At 32.0% G+C, this 23,917-nt stretch overlaps 1 protein-coding gene across 4 annotated transcripts in view; it reads right to left on the reverse strand.

The window, feature by feature from the left end:
• Positions 1–1,181: 1,181 nt before the first annotated feature.
• The window catches only part of LOC149087743 (neuropathy target esterase sws-like), a 63,377-nt gene continuing 40,641 nt past the window's right edge, over positions 1,182–23,917 (reverse strand). Inside the window, exons 27-34 of one of the 4 annotated variants that reach the window (XM_089231633.1) lie at positions 23,065–23,187; positions 14,338–14,454; positions 10,276–10,424; positions 9,506–9,658; positions 6,251–6,352; positions 4,333–4,423; positions 3,212–3,300; positions 1,182–1,456 (exon numbers count right to left, since the gene is read on the reverse strand). In XM_089231633.1, coding sequence (XP_089087759.1) covers positions 1,364–1,456; positions 3,212–3,300; positions 4,333–4,423; positions 6,251–6,352; positions 9,506–9,658; positions 10,276–10,424; positions 14,338–14,454; positions 23,065–23,187 — 917 coding nt within the window. In that variant the 3' untranslated portion in view covers positions 1,182–1,363. Of the gene's footprint in view, positions 1,457–3,211; positions 3,301–4,332; positions 4,424–6,250; positions 6,353–9,505; positions 9,659–10,275; positions 10,425–14,148; positions 14,266–14,337; positions 14,455–23,064; positions 23,188–23,917 lie in introns of all 4 variants that reach the window. The other 3 variants (XM_089231629.1, XM_089231632.1, XM_089231630.1) reach the window with 3 other exon arrangements.

The raw sequence follows: 23,917 nt of genomic DNA on the forward strand, positions 1-23,917 counted from the left end.
ATCTGAAATAATTATTTCTTTCATTGATTCTGAAATTATATCTCATTGATTCTGAAATTATATCTCATTGATTCTGAAATTATATCTCATTGATTCTGAAATTATATCTCATTGATTCTGAAATTATATCTCATTGATTTTGAAATTATATCTTATTAATGCTGAAATTATTTCTTTCATTGATTCTGGAATTATCTGTCATTAATTCTGGAATTATCTGTCATTAATTCTGGAATTATCTGTCATTAATTTTGGAAAGAGGGCAACAACTAATTGCAGTAGAAAGTAGTTGTTGCCCTTTTTCTCCTGAAAGAGAGAGAGGGAGGCCAACAAAAAAAAATATTTCATGTTTCTAATTGCAACATTTGCTAAGATATTTGAATTCAAAAACAGGGAAAAGTTGAAGTATGTTTCTAGGATCAAGGATTCGCCAATAATTTGCTGTGTGCGCTATTAGCTATGCACCCTGTATGTTCTCAGTACATAATATATTATCTTCACCTAATCTCATTCTGATTAAATGAAATTTTGTTCAAATATCAAACAGGATTTGACAGTTATGATAGGCCAATTTAAAACTTTGACAGAGAACAATAAAACCAGATGTCTGAAATCAGGATTGGCAAGTTTTAGCTGCAGTGGAAAAAACCGTGGTAAAAGAATTTTTTAAAATCCATTTTTGCCGGCAAAAACTCAACTCTGTGTGAAACGGAAGAAAAATTGTCTGGCAAATTCAATTTCTTGAATTCATCAGAGACTTTCAGATTGCTTACTTGACAATTGATTGGCAGACCTTCAACATGATACTTAAGCTTACATAACACAAAAATTCAGAATTCAGGTGTCTGTTGCTTTCATTTAAAATGTTTTTGGGTAAAAAAGTTATTCCATATAAAAAGTTACTTTTTTTTCAAATTTTAATAACTGTACAACCCCATGCAATATGAAAGACTTATCTGAGGTCCATACGTTATTTGGATACTTTTCTAATTGGAAGTACGCCTCTAGAAACAATGGTTCACCATTGATTTGTGGTGCGTGCTTTCAGCTATATACCCTGTATATGTAAGGCTAACAATTTCATATAGAGGCTATTTCAGTTTAGATCTCAAAATCACAAGAAAATATTTGTTCATTTCGTGAGTACTTTTCACTTGATACTCATTACAAGCAAAATGAATGGGAAATAAAAAAAGACTTGTACAAGAAAATATATTTATATTTATATACATAAATTACATAGTATACAAATATTTTTCAAAAATTACAAATAAATAGACTGGTACAGCTGATAATTTAAGTTCCCTGAAAACAAATGGGAAAAAAAAGTTCATTAAAAACATTGTACTTATCCACACATGTATTATAATTCTCTGTCAGCAGAATATTCTACATCAGACAACGATCCAATGTTTTCTCTTTGCTGGTCTGGAGAGAAGTCTTCACCTTCATCTTCCTGAAATTGACAGAGAGAAATCAACGTGAAACATTCATAATGCTTGTAATACATCTAGAACAGTGGTTCCCATTTTTTTTAGGCCAGGTCCCACCAAAGCATCTCTGAAATCCTGATGCTTCCCCCCCCCCCCCGTACTTTTGCCAGGGACACCCCCACCCCACCCCTCGAGCTGAGAATTCAGTTCCATAAGAGCTGAGAATTCAGTTCCATAACAAAGTTTTTTTGTTTTGTTTCTATCAAATGTCAGAACAATTATTTTTTGCTTTGCCTCTTTAACCTCTTTAAATTTTAAAACCAGGGGTCTTTGTGCCCCCCCCCACCCCTTCTGTCTACTTTTACTTGGCCAAAAGTAGTGGTTCTTAATCAGGGATCCTCCCCTCGGAGAGACTTCAAGGGGCTTGTGAGATTGGATGCAAAAACAACTCATTGTTCTTGCATTGCTATATGCAGAATAATATTTTTTAAAGGAGTTTGCAGCCTTCATTTTTCTTCATTTTATTGGCACAGGTGGTCTGTGAACTGACACAAATTTTCCATGAAACACAAAAAAATAAAAACCTTTAGGCAAACCCTTCTCACTGAAAGTGAAAAATAAAAAAGAAGTCATCAAGAAATTGTTTGAAAATTAAAAATTTTAACTGAAAAGAAAAATGAAGGGAGTTTGGAATATTCCAAGCCTTCACACACACACAGAAAAGCTTGAATTGCTCCCCCCCACTGTAAAAATCAAATTGGCCCCACATTGGGAATTACTTATCCAGACCAAGGGTGCACAACCTTTTTAGCTCGAGGTCAAACATGCTGTATTTCTGCCACTCCCGAGATAGAAACTTGTATACATAGAATGACTATATGACCCATATTTTAACGAGACAGTCCCGTAATTTTGATCATGTCAAATGTTTTTTAGCATGTCTTGTCTTTTCAATTATTTTCAATGAAACTTACTCAAATTTTTAAATCAAGAATTACAATTATTTTCATGACTTTGTCACAATTATCATTATATAATCCAAATCATAATTATAGTCATATGAAAATATTTATCTCTCATATTTGTCAAACATCTTTTTTTTGGTAAATAGTATTTTTAAAAATTGCAACTTGTAGTAGCCCTCTATTTCCCATTTTATTGGCTGTTTTTCACCAATTTTTTTGACTGTAATTGGCAACTTTACTTGCCTTTGATAATTTTTTTGGATGTAATTGGCAATTTCCTGTATGGATCCCTATATTTTTATGTAATTTTTATGAAGTAAAATTCTTGTATTTTTATGAAGGAAATATGGTAATGATAGGTATTTACTGTATTGTGTGTGTGATGATACTTTTCTACTGGAATACCTGTTGCGGGATGCAGTTGGCCCATGGGCCGAAAGTTGTGTGCTCCTGATCTAGACACTATTTTGTCATAATGATTTTAAGGCCATAGACAGATAGGGGAACTGGGGTGGGGTGTACAGTCTTCCCTCCCACCACCACCACAAATGAGAGAGAATGAAAATGAAAAAAATAAAAACATAAGTGAACGGAAACAAATTTTCTATCCTTTCTTAAGTGTAGGGTCAAATAAGGGATCAGAATTCTGGTACTCAGAGGTGAGATAATCTTAATTTCACTACTTTTGCTGAAAACATTAAAATCATTGATATTATTTTTCACAAAAATTTAGAATATGTTACTTCTCCAAAAAGACTTCTCGATCTGTCAAAGTTTATTAATGTGTAAACATGTAAATTAATTTAAAAATACCTTGTCTGTATCCCCCAAAAGGCTCGGGTCTGGTTCAGAGGAATATCCACCAACATCTCTACCATAGAAGTCCTCTTCCTCATCAGAAACTTTAAAAAAAATTAGAAATAAGGAAAAAAAATTAAAAAATAACATTTTCATTGCAAATACTTATTTTAAAAGCATTTTTTTTTCAAGTTCTCTTTCTTCTCAGTATAAGCACGGTGTGGTTCAGTTTTGCAAGAAAGATTTTTTCACTTTTTTGCTGCTGCTGTGTGTGTGTTTTAAGTATGTCATTTCTAGTTTGAAGAGAGGGAGTTCCTCTAGAAAATCTTCATCTGGTGTTCAAAAAAACAACAGCACGAAAAGATAAAAATAGGGGAGGTGAAAACTGTTCCACAAAAACTAAATGAAAACAGAAATTTCCTGCATACAATCCCTGGATTTATACATTTAAAAAATAACTTATTTTTTTAAACTGAATTTTTCAGTCGATTATAGACTTCTTTCAAACCAAGCGCAACTCCAAGCAACAACACCTATTTTGAGAATACGATTGTTTCACCAACAGCTAATGCTCTGTACTGAAGTGAGGAGAAGTAGGGTGTTCAGAAAGGTGGCCAGGAAAGCTTTCAGAAATGACAATGAATGTAATAAGACAAGGTTCTTTGCCAAAGAAAACCTCTCGCCTTGCTTCAGGCAAACTCATAAAACTGACGAGACAGTGGGAACAATTCATAAAAGGTGAAGGGAGACAGATCACTATTTCTTTTTTTTCTTGTTTTTTTCAGCTTCTGTTCGAGTTGAGAAAAATTTTGACTGTGGTTCTTTTGTTGGTAGAGTGGTGCCATCTGTATTGAAAGCTGGGAAAAAAATGACATTAACAAGGGTGCATGGCAGGCATCCTCCTTTCTCAGTTTTCGAATCTGATAACCCTAGTTGTGTCAAAAGTGTACATGTGTGTCTAACAGCCTAGGTACGTATTTAATCTGTATGCGAATTTTAATGTTGCCATCTATTTTACAAACAACAAGTGAATTTTGCATAAGTGAATTATAAGTTACTGGAGATTATAAGCAGGAAACTGTATGGTATACTTGTTCTTATCAAGCATCTAAAAAAAAAAAAAAATATATACTAACCATTGTATACATGTATTTGTCTAGGTTTCCTTATTTTACACACAATTTCTGCAAGGTCTGTGAATGAAGCGTTCTGTAATGTAGTAGTATGCTGCAAAAGAAAAATGGGGACATAATATATTTTGTGGCACTAACAGCAAAATCACATACATAAGAGAAATATAAAACTGGATAAAATGCCTATACCTTAACAAATGGATCCAATACAACCAAATAAATGTTTTAAATTAAGCTTGTTCATTATGGGACTTAGATAATAATCAACCATAATACCAAATTATTTTATGCTTTTTGTAAGAAGGGTGAATGGTCTATAATTGCAATGGTATAGTAGCATATCTCTAATAAGCCAATTACTTTTGTTTTGTACTTATCTTACTACTATTGCTTAACCACACATGCGATTCGTACACATTTCTCTACCGAATCAGTTATATGTATAACTGTGTTGTATGAGTATATGCATCGCCTAATGAAGTGGTTCCCAAAGTGTGGGTCGCAATTGGTTCTCCAAAATGATAAATAAAAATGTCAAAACTAAAAAATGCCTCAACTCGTGCTGAACAGCTACTTTCCATTGCATGTACCAATAGATCAAGTTAATATTTATACAAAGGGGATTCAGAAAGAATCAATCGATTTTAAAACATTTTTATTTGTTTTTAAAAATTACAGACACAAAATAATGTGAATGTGTAGGGAAAACATCCACATTTTAGATTATAAACAATTAATAACGCTAGTATGTCATTTAGAGAGCTATTTGTGATGAAGAAGTGAAGTCATTGTGAAAATATTGGAAGGGCTGTCAAAAATATCAGGAAAAGGAGAGGGAGTCAAAAATATTGTGGGGAGTACACTGGGTACTAGCTAAAATTGAAAATACTTCTGTAGTTGAAAAATAATTTTGTACAATAAAGTAAGGATGGCTGTGCTCCAACCATGAGAATATCACAAATACTCTAACAAAGCAACAAAAATTATTCTTCCAACAAAAGGAACCCAAGTTATTCTTGCACTGGGTCCTGAGTTTAGTAATTGTGACCCTGAGTTTGGTTATCAAGATAACCACTCAGCACCATTACGATATGCAAGATACACATTCCGTCGTAACCTGTGGCTCTATTGATGACACCATCCGCAAGAATCAAAGCTAAAGGATGTGGGTAGTTTCAAATCGCATAATAAAACAGCTCTATCAACTTATTTGAGAATAATTTTATTTCGTTCATCATTAATTACGAAAATAAAAGCATATTCATTAACAAAAAAACAAGAATGTCCTGGAAAATAGGACATTGGTCATTCTATGTGGAGGGGGCACAATTAAAATTCTTGTTAAAAGGAAGTCGCACATTTACAAAATTTAGGAACCACTGGCCTAATTTTTTATGTTGTCAGAGTTGAGCTTGTTTTGAGTACTTGTTGGTGCTGTCATCTGTCCTCCATGTTTTAAAGTAAAGATGGTAAATGCTCGAATTTTCCTATTATATATGTATAATGTTGAAAGTCTGCCTGCTCTCTGCAGATGTGCTTATTCGACTGCATAGTTTGAGACTTTTTCTTATGGTCACCGGGATATGCATGGGTCTTTATGAGATATGCATTCCTGTCTAAGAGCAGGACAATAAACCATTTATAATATATACATACAGTGTGAAAATAATACATCCAGAAGACAATTCATAAAGTGAAAATATTATTGGCATAACATTGTTGCATATACTGCAGTCTTGCTATTTAGCACCATGCCGTGAGTAAAAAGATTTTTAATCGAATTTATGTCATTAAATAGCCGGAGAAAAACTCCATACAAAAGAATAACTAGAAAACATTTGAATGTTTCAAATGTTGATTACAATTCTATTTTTTCTGAGTGTGAATGTAAATAATGAGTTTTGAATAAGAAACCACTTACATGGTGATATTTGTCTTTTTCACTGACCAAAAGATTTCGTAATGATTTATGGCCTTCTTTCAGTGCTGGGAAAAGATTTTTTCCATGATTGTACCCTGTCTCCTGAAAATAAATACCAATGAACCAAAATGAATTGGCATTCGAGAAAATTTCTGATAACAATATTACCAACTTACAAATACAGCTAAAAAATTATTTTCCATTGGTTAATATGTAGAGAATCAGGCTGCATACATAAAGATGAAAACAACTTAAACCCCTCCAAACATAGCAATAAAATATAAACTTCTTCAGCCAGTTATCCAGACAAGATTTGTGTATACATGCCATGGTCAATGGTGGAGGATTTCTAGAAATGTCACACAGATTTTTGTCTATCTAGTGTGGGTATGCCGGAATATTTTGGCCCCTAGTTGTAGGGAACCCAGATACGAGTTATCTGTGAACTGTTATTTATCTGTGTTCAATGTAGAACAGTAGGCCACACTGGGATTTAATTTTGTTGTAGTCATAAAAAAATTACTATTCAAAAAATTAATTTCAAGTAGTTAATTAGAAAAAGAAGAGAAGAAAATATTGCATTTCTTCCTGTTTTAAATATGCACCGTGTTTTAGGTAAGAAGTATTGAAATCAAGGATGCACAACTTTTTTAGTCTGTGAACCAAATATGCAGTGTTTCTGCCACTTATGGGCCAGAAACATATGTATAGGGGTGAACGTAAGATCTGTATTGTGCGGGACATTTCTGTGATTTTGTTCATTCAAAACTTTTCACAAAAGTCCCATTTCTTTCTGTATTTATGGCAATATGTGCTGGTTTGAATTTTTATTCTTTACTTAAATTAAGAATTAAGATTATTTTTATGACTTATGGATTATAATAGGGTAAAATGACACTGCTATAATTAATTATAGTCATATAAACATATTCGCTTCACACGTACTTGTCAAACATACATTTTTTTGATGAATTTCATTTTATTTCAATTGCGTCTTGTAGTAGCCCACTATTTCCTGTCATTGGTGATTTTTCAGCAATTTTAGCAGTAGTTAGCAACTTTACAAATTTCTGAAAATTTGTTTGGCTATAATTACCAACTTTACTTGACTTTGAAAATTTATTGGCGATTTTTATTGAATAATCGAGACGCTAATTTTTCGCAAATAATCCAACATTTTCAGAGGAAATATGATCAGTCTAGATATAAATTATATTCACTTTTATACTTAAACACCTTTCATGGGTGGGATGGAACATGTTGGTGGGCCACATTTGGCCTGCGGGATGGAGGTTGTGTACAACCTTTTCAGTCCGTCTGCCAGATATTCAACATTGCTGCTACTGCTTGCGGGCCAAAAACCAGTATATATAGGGTGGCCATATGACGCCTCCTTTAAAAACATTCCTGTAATTTTGTCCTGCCTTTTCCTCATAATGTCCTGCTTTCCCGTATTTTCAATGATGCTTACTTGAAGTTTTATTCTCAATAAAAATCAAAATTAAGATAATTTTCATAAATTATATCATGATGATTACAATTAATTACAGTCATATAAATATTCACTCATTATTTGACATATTTGTTTTTCCATTTGTTATAAATTTACTGCAATTTATAGTAGCACTTCATTTTCTGCCATTAGTGATTTTTCAGTAAAAAATGGCAGTCTTACTTGCCTTTGACAAGTCTTTATTTGGTGATTTTCTGTATTTTTATCCAGAAAATATAGTCAGCTATGGCAATATATATTGTGCTATGTCTATTAATACTTTTATGTCAGAATACCCTTGCAGGCCAGAGGTTGTGTATTTCTGATTTATATACTCAGACAACTGGTTAAAAGGGAAAACTTCCTCATGCAAATCAAAGAGAGACCTATTTATTTTTAATGAACATTGAAATCCTTATACAGACATTTATGAGCTGCATCAAGGGTAAGCTTCAGCAATTAATTACCATTGAATATAAATTAATGTTTACTTCGAACCCAAAACATTTCAATAGTAAAAATATCCATGCCATCACAACATTTTTTTTTACAGTTATCTCGAAAATGTGAGCTTCAAAAGTTTGAGTTTCCGGGTAAGCCAGGGCTCAGAAAATTTTCCAATTTCCTTTTTTGAGATCCTCTTTTTCTTTCTTTTGTTTCCTCCAAGAACCCAACTTTTTTTCTAGGAATACTATGTAATATGTATGTACAGTAATTTTCAGTTTGAAAGGGGCAAGGCAGTCCCCAGCCCTATGAATGGATGTAGACCATTTCAACTTTCGGGAGGGGGGGGGGGCAGTCGCTAAGGCAGAGGAGCAAGTTTGACAGTTAACCTCATAATGGTGGGCAATGGCATTTTCTCTTAATGCTTACATAAAATCAATGGAAAGGCAATTGAAAGCTATCAGTATCTCAATATTGTTTACCATCAATCGCACATCCCCAACTCTTCTCTTGATCACTCTCTCATCTTCCTGATGTGTTTTCTACACTCTTCTTTTTTTGAGAAACACATCACATGGCATCTATATCCAAGGGCGTAGCGAGGGGGGGGGGGACTTGGGGGTCTGGTCCCCCCCGAAATGTGAGAAAATGACCGAAAAAAGGGAAAAAGATGGCCAAATTCATTGTTCTGTCACTTTGGTCCCCCCCCCCAAAATGAAAGTGCCCCCCCCCCCGAACGAAATTTCTGGCTACGCCCCTGTCTATATCTCATTCACAAATAAAAATACAGTAAGTATGCTAATACTGCTTTTACTTGTCTTTTTATCTTTCTTTTTTTATGCAAAACTAACAATTAAAGCATTGTTTGTAGTATTTTATTGTTTTTCGAATAATTAGAGTTTTTTTTTTTTTTTGATTATCTGAGGTGGCTTCGGCCCATCCACCTCGGGTTATTGAAACTCTGTGGATCTAGTTGAAAATAATTAATATCATGGCTCATCGATACCTATAAAATACAGTAAACTTGTATAAACCTTTAAGGGATAATATTTTATAGCTATAAATTCTAGCAAACGAGTCTTACGTGCTTTGTAAAATTCTTTCATGACCTTTCAGTTAATTTGATCTTCCTTTAAGAAAGATCCTTTTTTTTTAATATGTACACATTAAATAGGCTTTCATACATTGCAAAAGACTGCCGTATTCACTGCCTACTGTACTATGAAGCCTATCGTACTTCGAAAATGTGAATCATATTCAATAATTTCTGATAACAAACATTCTTCAAAGTTTTTTAAATTAGAAAGAAAAAAAATTACCATTATTTCATCGAAGCTTCCAAACTGTAGAGTCTTATATTTATCGATTGGTGGCCTCACATAGGAACAATAATCACAGCGTTTGATTTGATCCAATTGCTTCACACAAGTAACATAAGCCAGACGGGATTGGATCTCTTGTAAGCTTGGCACCTATTCTCAGAATTAAAAAAACATTCATAAGATTTTATAAATTATAATTTGTTAATTGTATTTAACTTTGAATACCTTTGTTGTCACTATTCTATAGCCCAGTTTATATGTTCAAGATTGGGTTTGAATGGTGATTATAGTTTTGCGAGTATAAACTGGTAACTTTTTTCCCCTAATAGGAAAAAAGCTGATAGAAAGATTTACACCATCTTCTTTGGTGGATTTATGTGTTGATGGGTTTCATACAACCTTCCCTTCAGAATCCTTTGCAATTTTGCCCTATCACAGAGTGGAGAGATACCAGCCTTTTTTTTTATTTCCCAAGTAGGGCTTTTAAGATATCAAAGTTGTTAACTAGGAATCATCTGCCAGAGACCTTTGACACAGAATGCTATTGATTCTCATTATACTTGTGGTAGTTTGAACATTCTTTGGAATGGATATTCTTATATTTTCATTGGGTTCATTTATTCACCACAGACATTCATCTGTATATTCTCACAAATTATGTTAGTTTAAATAGCATTTGCTATTCACAAGTTTGTAGTGATTCTGTATTTACATTACTGTGCTCAAAATAAGGTTTTTTAAAATAATTTATCACAAAATCAACTCACTTTTACGGGTGATACCCATGGATTCCACTTTTTCCATAGCAACCACCATCCACTCAATGTGTCACCGTAATTTGTATGGTCAAAGTCATCTTGGCTTCCTACATCTATTGCTATTATTGTTTCAGCACCCATCTCCCTCATGATGTCAGCTGCGAAATCGGTAGATTATTATGGTGAAATATATATGTGAACGAATAAACTAAAATATATTTTCCCTTTAAAAAACTTTTTTTCACATGAATTTTCCTTTTATCGTTTCCACTATTTAAACAAATAGCCAAGTTATGAAGTAATTATTATTGTTAATGAATTAAAATAATGAATTGTGATAAAGCACTGGCTTATATAGCTTTAAAAGTAAAGTTTTTAATCTTTGTGGCTAATTTAAAGCCAATGCATGTAAAATAAATGTTTCTGATATATTCTGACTTATGTATTTATTTCATATACATATACAATGGTATATGTATATGAATGGTATATGTACATATACATGTATTTACTTTATGTATTTATTTCATTTGATGTATTTACTTTATGTATTTATTTTTATTGTAGTTAAAAAATGATAACTCTCTACTCCAACATAATCTCTTTAATGTTAAAAATTATAAGTTTTTTCAAAGAAAAGTCAAAAGCACAAAATTAAGTTTCATTCAAATTTTGCCGATTTTTTTTTCTTTGTTCTTGAATGAAAATTACATTCTTCATATACAAAACTGCACCCTTCTACAGAAAAAAATTTCTTCAGTTTTTTTTGGGGGGTGCATTTTATTCATCATAAATTACAGTATACAGTCAGAGTTTTTGAGAGGTATAGAGGTTTTTTTACATAAAAAAATGAAAAACTTGCAAAAAAGTAGCAGGAATTTCGATTGAGAAAAACTGAAATACTGTGCTATATTTTACTAGTATGTACATACTAATGAAATTATTAGCATTTAAAAATTTTGGGATCACAAATTTTTTCCCCATTGAAAGTATGTTAAGTTTTCGTTTCTGCGCCATGTGTCCAATTGACACAGCAGAATAGCGTTCACCTGTGGCTGTAAGTGACATGTGCCTATGATTTATTTTTGTCCCCAGGTGGCATCACAATCCTTGTACGATGTAAACCCCTGTTTGTAAGCAGATACAGGCTCTTCTCTTTGAACAAGAGCCAGATGGGCAATAGTTCACCTCTGACTGCCTGTCTATGCCCTACACTTTTTTAAGTGTTCCCCCTTCCGCACACACACACACGTCAATCATAGCATCTGCCAATGATTCACAAGATCTATTAACACAATGGGTTGTAATACGAATAATCCTTTCTTATCAGTTTCCTTCACCTCTGGAAAAAAGCAAGATTCATGGGGGAAATTTTTTTTCGGTGTTTTCTTTCACCAATCATCATGGCTTGGCCTACAAGAGTTTTTTAAAAATTACTTCGAGACAGAGAGGTTAAAATGCATTAATTTAGTACATATCATTAGTTTAGTAAATGCAAGAATTTTTTTTTCTTTAAGATAGAGTTTTTCGAGAAATAGAGGTTTGACTATCTAATTGTCATTTATGCATCTATAGGAAGGTTATCCTCTGTTATGTATTTATGTCTATCTCTATTTTTATTGGTCTAATTTCTTGGTTTCCACTTCCTTTGCTTAACTGAATTTTCTTCAAACAGGCAGACCCTAGATCTCAATTAGACCAGATAAAAGAGATTCTACTCTATAACTACTTTTTAATACTTTTTTTTCTATTTTCATATTGCTATAATGACAAAAGAAAAGAAAAACCTTTATATTCACACTTTTAAGCACAGATAAAGGTAGGGGGGGGGCAGGTAAATTTCAAGCATGCTTCATAAATTATACTTTTTAGGAATATCTCAGAATTTATATCCAAAATAAATTTAACTTATCTTTAAAAATATGTTTTGAATAATTATCATAAACCTGAAAGTATTGCTACTAGAGTTTGGAAGTTCAAGCAAAATGGCATAAATGCCATTTTTGTAAATTTTTTAAAATTTTTTGTGAAAATGGGTTTTTTTGAGTTTTTCCTGCCAAATAAATGCTTACTTTGACTTTGTTTTATATTTGTCCCTTTGAATCTTAGAGGCCAAATTCTGTAAAACTTGGATATTTTACACTTCGAGAACCTAAAAATAATTGCTCTTTATGAAAGTTTTCAATTTTTTTAGCATTAATTTTTATCAGAAAAGGCCTGCCCCCTCCCCCAGTACCAAACGGAAATAGGTGTTGATGGCTGAGATACGAATATGACAAAACTTGGTATTGCCAGGTATAGAAGTGAGAAAGACTTTTCATCCCTGCTATACAGTTTACAGATAACAATCAACATACCATTAAATTCACATCAAAATTCTAAAAAAATATTTTAATTAAAACATAATTACATATAATTATTTGCTATTTTTTTTATATTTTAGCTTACAATATTTTTTGTGTTAGCTAATAATGTATCTAGTTAAATAAAATCGCTTCACACCTAAACTTGAAAGCTCACAATCCTTCTTTTTGATATGACAGTATCAACTTGTGGTTTGGCTAATAGTGCAGTAATTATACATTATTACACAGACAGAGTAAACTTTTAAGCCATTTTAGTCATTTTTTGGACCCTTGATATCCTAGTTTTTACTTATTTTTCCTTTTTTGCATCAATTATAAATGCTTTGTTAGAGCCCATTTCAAGTGTTTTTAGTGCCTTTTTGCCTGCCTAATTCTTGCGATTTGATCTTTAGTGCCTAAACTTCCAGTCTCTAATTATTACCTTGCAACAATGGAACATATTTTGACACAAAATCCAAATATCACATGATAATATTAAAAAAACATTCAGACATGACAATCACCAAAACACAACATAGTAAATATGGATGCATGGGATGCACAAAACACAATATAAAGCACAATGGAAACAATGTAAGGAATTGTGTTAGTCAAAACATTAAAGGCTCATGGTGATAATTCACATACACTTTTCAAGCATAAATACTGTGGCTTTCAAGACACAAAAAAAAACTTGACATTCAATTTGAAAATACACATTATTATTCTTAGAAGATTATCATCAGAAAGACATAACAGTGAAATTTAATTATTTCAAATATTTGAAAAACAAATTTAAAACATGTAAAATTGTCTTAAAGAAATAAAATTTTGAAAAAAAAAACGATTACTGGCCAAATATTTAAATAAAGCCAGGATTAAAAAACGAAAAAATGAAGAAGCTGAAAACACATGAAATCTGATTTAAAATCTGAATCTTTGTTTTTCAGACAGAGTAATGTCTTCCCTTAATACATAGGGAGTGGCCATGCTGCCTGCACTCAGGAAAAGCCAATCTACAATATTGAGTAATTACTTATCAAATTTAGAAACTGTGTGGGAATAGAAGCAAGATGGATTTTTGAAAAAAAATTTACAATTTTGTCTTATCAAGATTTAATTTATTTGGCTTTAGGTAATATTGACTTTTTCGAAAAAGAAAGAAAAAACTGCTCAAAATCATATTAAAATTATGGTAAGAACAGATAAAATTTTGCCATTATAAATCAGGAAGAAGATTTGAAGGATATAAATTAAAAGATGTTATTGTGTAAATTTTTGACTCCACAAGTTAGGACTATATGGGGGAGGATGGGGGTGTTGTATATATGCTGTGTAAATATATATGCACAGTTTTGAATGAGAGCAGCTGGATAATTTTATTGAGGGTTTTCTTTGAAAAAAATAAAGGGTTTTTGAAGAAAGGAAGTAAACAGTGCAGGAAGGAATGACTCGTTTTCAGTTGATCAGGGTTTCCACAGTGAGTGCATAAGCAAATGCCCCTATGAAAACAACACATGATAACAATGAAGCATACCTGGAAGATTATTCAGGTAGCAGCCATCAACAAGCAGATGGTTATCCAATGGATCACATAAAGGGGGAAATGGACCTGTGACAGTACAGCTTGCTCGGACATAGCGCCACAGACAGCCTAATTAGAAGGAAGTCCATAGAGAACAAGAGACAAAAGCAGTTCTAAAATAAAATATAATAGTGAACTAACCTGGCAGGTTATTCACGTAACCACCATCTAGCAGCAAATGCCCGTCCAGCGGGTCACACAATGGTGGCATGTAACCTGAGAGTGACATACTTGAACGTACGTAGCGCCACAATGATCCTGAAAACCACATAAAGCACTAAAAACGGTCATAAAACATATGTAAATGAGCTTGATCTCTTGTTTTTTCCCTTAGATGAACATGATGCAATGTAGAGCTGAGATTCAGCATCCCACCATTTCCAGCAATGCAGAGTTATCTAATATTTATTTTCACTCCTTGTCGATAGATTGGTATTTATGAGTATGCATATCGAACACCAGTTGAACTGGACAAAAAAATATGCTATCTATTTCACAAAAAAATAAAGTTGCACTGGAAACAATCAAACAAAATGTACACATTTTGTGCCAGATAACTTCTACATCACTAATAACAGTGGGTGTAAAAAAATAAATTCAAAACATATCTTTCATTCACATTCATGCTCAAGAATTTATGTGGATAGGGGGGAAAAACGTAAATTTAGATTCAAAAAACAGTAAATAACATTGTGACGTCAGTAAATTTATAAAAAACTGATTATCTCAAAATATAATCCTTAGGGAGAAAATAAATGAATTCCTACATTCAAGTCGCTCTAACACTGGCATGCAAGGAAATGGTGATCTATTTCATTTGCTGAAAGTTTTCGAGTTGCATATCTTGATAATTTTTAGCTTGGGAATACAGTAGTGCCTCGCAATTTGAGTCAAATTCAATACAGTACTGCATATTTTTGAGATGTCATCTGTTATTAGCAGGATTGGCAGGTTTAAAAAAAAAATTATATATATATGGTTTTTTTCTCATAAAATATATAATTTGAATAAAGCATAGCATAAACACTGAAGGGAAAACTATTTGACATTCTCTGATTCAAATTGGTTCTTGACCTTCCAAAATTTCTTCAACTGCTTATATATAAACCATCTGCTGTACTCTTTTTACAACAGATAAGAGTTTAAAAAAGTTTATTACATCATTCATGTAATGTTGTGATTTCTGTTATTAAATTATCTAGATAACAATCAGTGAGAATTAAAACAATACTCTTATTGTGCATAATATTGGAATATATCTAGAGATCAAAATACTAAATTGTAGGACTAAAATGTCATTTAATTTGACAATGCTACCTTGTATATGATGTTTAATACAAATACAACGCCACAACAGGCAAAATGCCCAACGAGGTGGCTGAGAAAAAGATGCCCATAACAAATATGGATGTCATATATTTCAAAAATACAGCAACCCAATTAAAAACACAATCAAAAAAATTATAATATGATAAAATATTATACAACGCCCATGAAGAATATTATGATTGTCTTATTGTAAGTATGGATAGCTTCTCGATTTACCCCAACATGTTTATCGTATTTCTTTTTAAACGAGTCAATTGTGTTACAATTTACAACCTCCGCGGGTAAGCTATTTCATTTATTGACAACCCTATTAGAGAAAAATTCCCTGCGACACCATAACCTCGCATTATCCTTTACCAATCGATACTGGTGACCCCTTGTAAAAGCAGTTGATTGGCAATGTACTAAAAGTTCATGGTCTAAAAGTCCATCCCATTGAAAATTTTGAACACTTCGATCATATCTCCTCGACACCTGCGTTCATCCATGTAAACATATTCAAAAAATTAAGTCTCTCTTCATAACACAAGTCCCGTGTGCCAATAAGGACACGCGTAGCTCTTCTCTGCACCCCTTCAACCAGGTATATATCCCTGTGCAGGTATGGTCTCCAAAACCTTACAGCATACTCCAGTCCAGGATGAACTAAGCCTCGAAAAAGCGGAAGAATCACTTTAGGAGAACGCGAAGAGACCTTTTTGAAAATAAAACCGAGCATTCTATACGCTTTTTTGACCACCGTTGAACAATGTTCAGAAAGAAACTTCTGTAACTTATCCTTAGTCAAACTTAGTTATTCTTACTTTTGCACTACGATATGGTATATTTACTAGCATTTATAATGCAATGATTTTCCAATTGAAGCTGTATTGAAACATGCAAAAAAAAAAAAAGAATGCTTTGGGTATCAAGTCCTATCAGCTCTGCTTTGGTTGAAAATACTCTTTAAAACTCTCTGAATTTATATACACTGAGCTAAGAAATTTTTAGGGGAAAACAAATGAGTTTAATTAGTGTATTAACGGATGCTGCCTGAGAATTTTTATATTGAATAAAATTTTGGGCAGATCAGAAAATTTAAAACATCAAAATAGGTATTTTTCCTCAGTAATTATAATTCTGAATATAAAACCCTTTAATCTACATAAAAGTAAGTGTTTTGTTATTTAACATATCTATCAAGTTAACAAAAACTATTCGACATCATTGACAGTAAGCTTTTAACAGTTTTAATACCAAGTTAGTTTCTGGGGTGAAAAACCTAAATTCCTATCATACATATTTTGAATAAGCAGCTCTATTTCGCTTAGCAAATTGAACACAGGTAATGAGTAGCTAAGATAAATAAACCATAAAACTATATTTTATATGTTCCAGATTCTTGTGTTGAAAAATTAAAAATTGCAAATTATAATTAACATTGTTTTAATTATTGTAATAAATTAATGTTTGAAAATAAAACATTTTAATATGCAAAAAAGTAAGTTTTTCATCATGTTATATACCCATTGTGTTCAAAACATTATCAAAAGTCGGATTTAATGTATTTTCAACTTTGTTTAGGTTTTTGACAGTTTTCAACAGTTTTTGACAGTTTAAACCAGTTTTTGATGCTTGTCATATAAAAAACCAGTTTTTGATGTCAAAAACCCAACCCTGGTTATTAGTCATTCCTTATTCAGCTGATTTTTTTTCAGTCTCGTATCTGAGGAGAAGCATGAACCTTAATATATCAACCAAAAAAAGGGTACGTTACCGTTTGTCAATATAATGGGAAATGAACCACTTTAGCACAGGTATACTTGCCAGTATAAATAGGGAACTTGAGACTAACGGTTTAGGAATTTCTGCTAGTGGACTGCAATAAAAGCAGACACATTGTATATAGCATAAACAATAATGTATTTTCAACTTCATATATTCTAGAATGTGTTAAAATAGTTATATCAAATAAATACAAATACAAGGCCACAACAGGCAAAATGCCCAATGAAATGGCTGAGAAAAAGATGCTCATAACAAATATGGATGTCATATATTCTAAAATAGAGCAACCCAATTAAAAATGCAATTGTAAAAACTATGAACAATATATATATACATGATAAAATATTATACAATGCCCATATAATGTATTTATGGTTGTCTTATTCTAAGTATGGATTAATAGCTTCTTATTTTTTCCCCAACATGTTTATCGTATTTCTTTTTAAGCATGTTAATTGTGTTAGAATTTACTACCCCAAGGGGTAAGCTATTCCATTTATTAACTCTATTAGAGAAAATGTAGAGATATATATGTATTAAAGATTATGTAGCATATATATTTCTCTCTCTCTTCCCGCTTGGAGGAGAATTAATCTATTTACCATAGATTAATAATTCTAATTTACTTATATGACAAATATTTGTTCTACAATTAGACATTAGTTTTGCAATAGATTAGTGTAAGGTGGTTAAATCATGCTACTGAGGAAACTGGGACAAATACTGATAAAAACTGGGACATCTCGAAATAACTTTTTCAGAGAACATTAGAGTGTCAAATTTTGAGGCAGTGGCTAAAATTACCTAATGGCAATGAAACCTGGGCCTTGTATGAAATTCGCTGTTGAATCGCAAATTAAATATAATAGAAACATTGTTTCAATGTTTCTTTTTGATGGTTCACGTGAAAAATGATTGTAAATGGGAAAAATACAAGTATGTATTTTACTGAATTGAAGTGTATAACAACATTAATTGAAAAATAATTAGGCCTATGTGTAGCAAAACTAGGTGGTTGCACAACAACCATGGAAATTCTATGAATAATCTAAATAACATAACAAATAAGTAAAAATTTTGATTCATCCCACGAAGAACCCTGGAATTATTATTGCACCCCTCCTTGCATCTGATGAAAAGTTGGCCCTGAGTTTGAGTACCAAGATGACAGTTCCGCACCATAATGATATGCAAGATACATATTCCATCTGAACTTGCGGCTGTGCGCCAGGACTCGAAAAATGTGGGTAGTGTTAAATTTTAAAATAAAATACTTAAACACTTAAAAATGATCTGATTTCATTAAATTTTTGATTATGCAAAATAATAACCAGGACATACAAGGACATACTAATGCTTGCATAAGCATGTATTAGTTAAAAACCGGAACATCTGACTACCCTAGATAAATGTTAAATTGCAAGGCACCACACACTGAACTTAGTCTATATATAAAGCAGGGTTGTTTGTTTGGTTTAAACCTTGGTTTTAACCAAGTGATTTTTTTCAAAAAAATCAAATAAAAGTTGCCTAAATATCATTTTTTTTCCTCGAAAAATATCATATTGGTTCATTATTAGCCAAAATGTTTCATTTTTACCACATTTTATATCCTTGGGGTACATTCTGATGGTATATCTTTAAATGACAAGATTTTATAAGTGATTTTTTTCAAAAAGTCTCATAAAAGTGGCCAGAATATATATATATTTTTCATATGAAGTATCTTAGTTATTTAAAGTTATATATAAAAGCCAAAATTTCTCATTCTTACAACATTTTCTAACCTTAGGCTACGTTCTGATGCTTTATCTTTAGCAAATTCATGAATAAGGATTGCATCACACATCTAAATGTAGTGGTGTATTATCTCACAGGGTTTCTTTTTCCCTTCACAAAGAAGCAGCTACAGTAGTGACACCATCATGCTAGGGGCAGGTGGTCCTATAATCCAATAAAGACACCAGCTGTCCTTAAAGGACAAAGACTAGTGTACTAGTAGTTACATTACCTCATATACATTTTCATTTTCTTTCCCATAAGAAGTAGCACATCTCCTACTGTATATCTCCCAGTCTTAATATTCAATAGTTGTTTTTTTTATACTTTCACACACACACTGTTAAGCCCAGTTAATCAAGGTTCTACTGTATAGTAGTAACAGATTTATGAAAAATAATCAGCTATATACAGGGTGATTATAATTTAAGTTTTGATTCCAAAACTATACAATAAGTACTGATCAGAATGACTTGAAAATTTACATGGATACTCCTGAAGCAATTCTTTCTTTCACAAAAGAAAAAAGTGCAAAATGTGCAAGTAGATGATGCTGTACTTGGCCAGCAGTATAATCTATTTTGTGCAACCACATCATTTCGGCACTTCCACAGCATCAGTGTGTGGATGGAACGTCTATGTCTATCAAGATGCACATTGCAATACCAGCAAAGCAGCTGCTGAAGACCCATTTTGACAGGATGCACCTTAACCTTTGCAACTTCTGGCTGTGGGGGTACCTCAAAATGTTATAAACAGTGGTCAGATTGCAAACTTTGGTGAATTGCAATCTCAAGCACATTCCCTATATGTTAGAAGTTCCTCAGGAATATTAACCGGGGGGGGGGGGGCACGTTTGGCTTCATAAAGCTGAATTGCAAGCACATCCACATTATGACCATGGCATACTCCGATTCTGTTATTGAACAGGAATTTTTGTGCTTTCAACCTCATAGCCAGAACACGCTGTGGACGACATATTTAACATTTCTTAAGTAAGTTGTAGTTATTTGTTCAACTACTTCGTTTCTTGTGATGTTTCCATGAATTATGAAATTGTGAAATGCTATAATTAAGGTATCATTCTGCCATGACTGGCTATCGTTTCCATTCTGCGAGCAAATTTCCCACATGTTGGATGATGCCATTAATTTTACATTTTTAAGTATTTTTTCCCCTTTATCAAATAAAATTGAATTTTTTCAGAAATATTCATGTAAATTTTCAAGTCATTCTGACAATCGTTCTTTTTTTACAGTGTTTTGAAATCAGAACCTTAGTTATAATCACCCTGTATATCGTAAATCATTCCTAATTAATTTGCATTATTTATGCTTCATTAAATACATTATATTCACCTAATTTTTATTACTTTTTGCAAAATAGCTTCCTAATTAAGTGTACTGAAAGTAACTGGAGAAAAACCTTTATATATTATATGATTAATAATAACATTAAAAGAATTTTCAAACACACAGTAATCCATTGAGTTAAGCAAAAAATAATTAAATTGCAAAAGTTGGTTTTTGTTAAAATTTAATAAACATTTATTGATTAATTAGCATGGGAATAGTGTACATGGGAATAATTACATTAATAAACATTTTATTTTAGTTAATTATTAGAAGTTTGAATGATTTTTCATAAATTTCATTGTTTTTAATGTCAATACTATTTAAAACAAAAAACCGGTTTAAACCAAAAAAACCAGTTTTTTCACCAACCCTGATATAAAGTATTTCAAGTGTTTCAGTGAGAGCATAAATTTTTTATTAAACAAAAAAACAGCTGTAGTTCATCTCTTATTTTATATATTTACATATCAACAAAAAGTTTTCCCACCACTGAACCCTAAAAATGCAGATTGAAAAAAGTATAAAGGAATAATTAAAAATGAGTCTTCATTTAATATGATACATACCTCCTTTTATAAACATAAGCTGAAAGTTAAAAATTTTACTGACACATTAAACTTAACTAATGACTAAGTGCCAAATTTAAATATTCACAATTACAGTGTCATTAATGTTGTTTTTTTTTTTGCTTTTAAAATATCTTCAGAATTAAATTCATAAAAAAAAGAGTCCCCTTCCTTTTCTTTTTTGTTTGTTTTAGCTCAATAGAATAAAAAAATATTTTATTCAATTCCACTGAAACAATTTGAAATAAATTTTTATTTCTAATTATTTCAAGCAAAAGATTACATGATTATTTGCTAAAGTACAATTGAAGCTCATTATAACAACTCCCATCATTCCACGGAAAACAAACGTTATAATGAGAGGTCGTTATATTGGAAGTTTGTAAGAAAAATTTTGCTTTTTAAGGAAATTCTATACACTGACAAAATAGAAAATTATATAATTGATTTTGAGTGCAAGCAGTTACAATGAAAATGCATCAGGTTAGAAAATAGTAACAAAATAGTAATAGTACATGCGCGCACTTCTGTAATAAAATTTTCAATACCAAGATCAAACGCTGACAGATTTATTTCATTTATTTCCAAAAAAGACATGGGGGGCAAAGCTGATTTTGAACGTTATATTGGATGAAAAACAGCATGATCTAAATCGGAAAACATTTGGGACTAATTGTATTGGTCACTGTAATAGAACAGTTGCAGCTATGTATGGTTGTTATAACAAGCGTCAACTGTATTAATAGTATTCAACCAAGAAATTTCAAACAATCAAAAAGATTACAAGTTGATAATTTTCAAGTTAACTAAAACATGAAATTTCCCTTTCTATGAAGCAATCACGTGTAACACTCACAAAAAATATATTTTTATAAAAAAGAAGAAAGCTGAAAATCAAACATTTCAGACTGAAATTCAGGTTCATGCACACACAAACACACATTTGTTTTTTTCTTCAAATACAAATACAAAAACAACGCCACAACAGGCAAAATGCCCAAGGAGGTGGCTGAGAAAAAGATGCCCATAAAAATATGGATGTCATATATTTCAAAAATACAGCAATTACAATTACAATTACAAATACAACGCCACAACAGGCAAAATGCCCAACGAGGTGGCTGATAAAAAGATGCCCATAAAAATATGGTTGTCATATGAACCCCATATTACCCAATTAAAAATGCAATTAACAAAAATTATAAACAATAATATATACACATGATAAAATATTATACAATGCCCATAAAGAATACTTATGGTTGTCTTATTCTAAGTATGGATAGCTTTTCGATTTACCCCAACATGCTTATCGCATTTCTTTTTAAGCGTGTCAATTGTGTTACAATTTACTACCTCCGGGGGTAAGCTATTCCATTTATTAACAACCCTATTAGAGAAAAATAGGGTTCTACTATTGTATTCAATGATCACAAATAAGATTTTAAGATTACGTAGGTTGTTTTAATTAACCTTCATGATGATTGATAATGTGATGAAACTGAAATTAATCTACACATGCATTGGAATAACTTATTACTGAATTCAATCATTTGATCATTTTTGTCACACCACGGCCATTTTCTGCACACGAAGGCAAATTAGACTGGGACCTACAATTTATTGCTTTTATTCCGAATGGCAGGCTTGTTATTTATACTCATTGAAAGGTTGATGCGCAACCCCTCAATGGGGACTCCCTGTGGTAGCAATTTTTTCTGTGGTAATGTCGCCGTTTCTGTTGTACCCGTGTCAGGAAATTTTTCTGACAAGGATGAACCAGGTATCAAACTCACAACACCTCTAAACATCCTTTGGTACTTTAGGCAAGTATTTTATCGACCTGGCTACTGCGAATTCAAAGTTGAAAGATTTGAAGAATGTTCCTGCATCAAACCTTTGTCAGACTTGTGACACTATCCACTAGCATAAAATTATAATACAGGTTTTGATGACCACTAACACATACCAGTTGAAAAGATCAAAATATTGGTACATGAGTTACACTTTTGATTGGGTGATTGTGAACATAGTAAAAATACGACTTGATGCTTTATTTACCAACTACTCACCGTGAGTATGAACTCTCATTGAGCTTTCTGTGATGTCAGTTGTCACTGTGAAATATGGAAGCCACAGATCTTCTATCTGCCTATCACCAAATACATCTTGAATTGTGCGGTTGAAAGCAGCACCTAAAAATAAATTAATTTATCATTTTATCATATTCTCAGAATCTAATGAAGTATGCATTAGTATGATGCAGTGTTTATTCGCAGAGAAATGTGCACAAGATGCATGTACGGTGAAGTAGTAGCAATAATGTTTACCCGACTATAAGACAGGATATTTTTTCAATTCCCATCAAACAATCCACCCTGATTCAGATGTATAATGGGTAGGGTGGGGAGGTCATCTTATATATTAAAGTGTCATTTTGTAGGCAGGTAAGTAAAATATTCATTTTCAATTTTATGCTTTTCAGACCCAAGCATTCATTTGTGGAATTTTCAAGATGTTTTTGCATTTTTGATACTCAAAATATTCATTAAAAACATAAATGTCATCAAATCTTTATTTTATTTTTAATTTTTGAATTTTAATTTTTTCCCCTTTTTTGTGAAGAAATAATTCACTTTGTTAATTTTTTTTTTCAGCCAAGATGATGCAGGATATATATACATCTTCGCATACAAACTTTTCTAGAATATTATTGCTAAATGTTATGAAATAAATCACACTTTCCCAGGAAGAATTTCTTCCTGGAAGTCATCTTAAAAACCCCCAGAAGTTCCACTTCAAGTGCTGCCCTCTGATGAAAGCCAACAAAAAGGTCATGTGTGTTCACTATATTTCTTTCTCAAAACTTACACAATCTTTTAAAGCCAGTGCTTAACACTCCCTGAAAGCAAAAAAAAAACAAAC

This window comes from Pholcus phalangioides, unplaced genomic scaffold, assembly GCF_987345545.1.
Source record: "Pholcus phalangioides strain wild (caught in Gottingen) unplaced genomic scaffold, Ppha-v1.0 ptg000004l_1, whole genome shotgun sequence".
NCBI classification, from domain to species: domain Eukaryota; kingdom Metazoa; phylum Arthropoda; class Arachnida; order Araneae; family Pholcidae; genus Pholcus; species Pholcus phalangioides.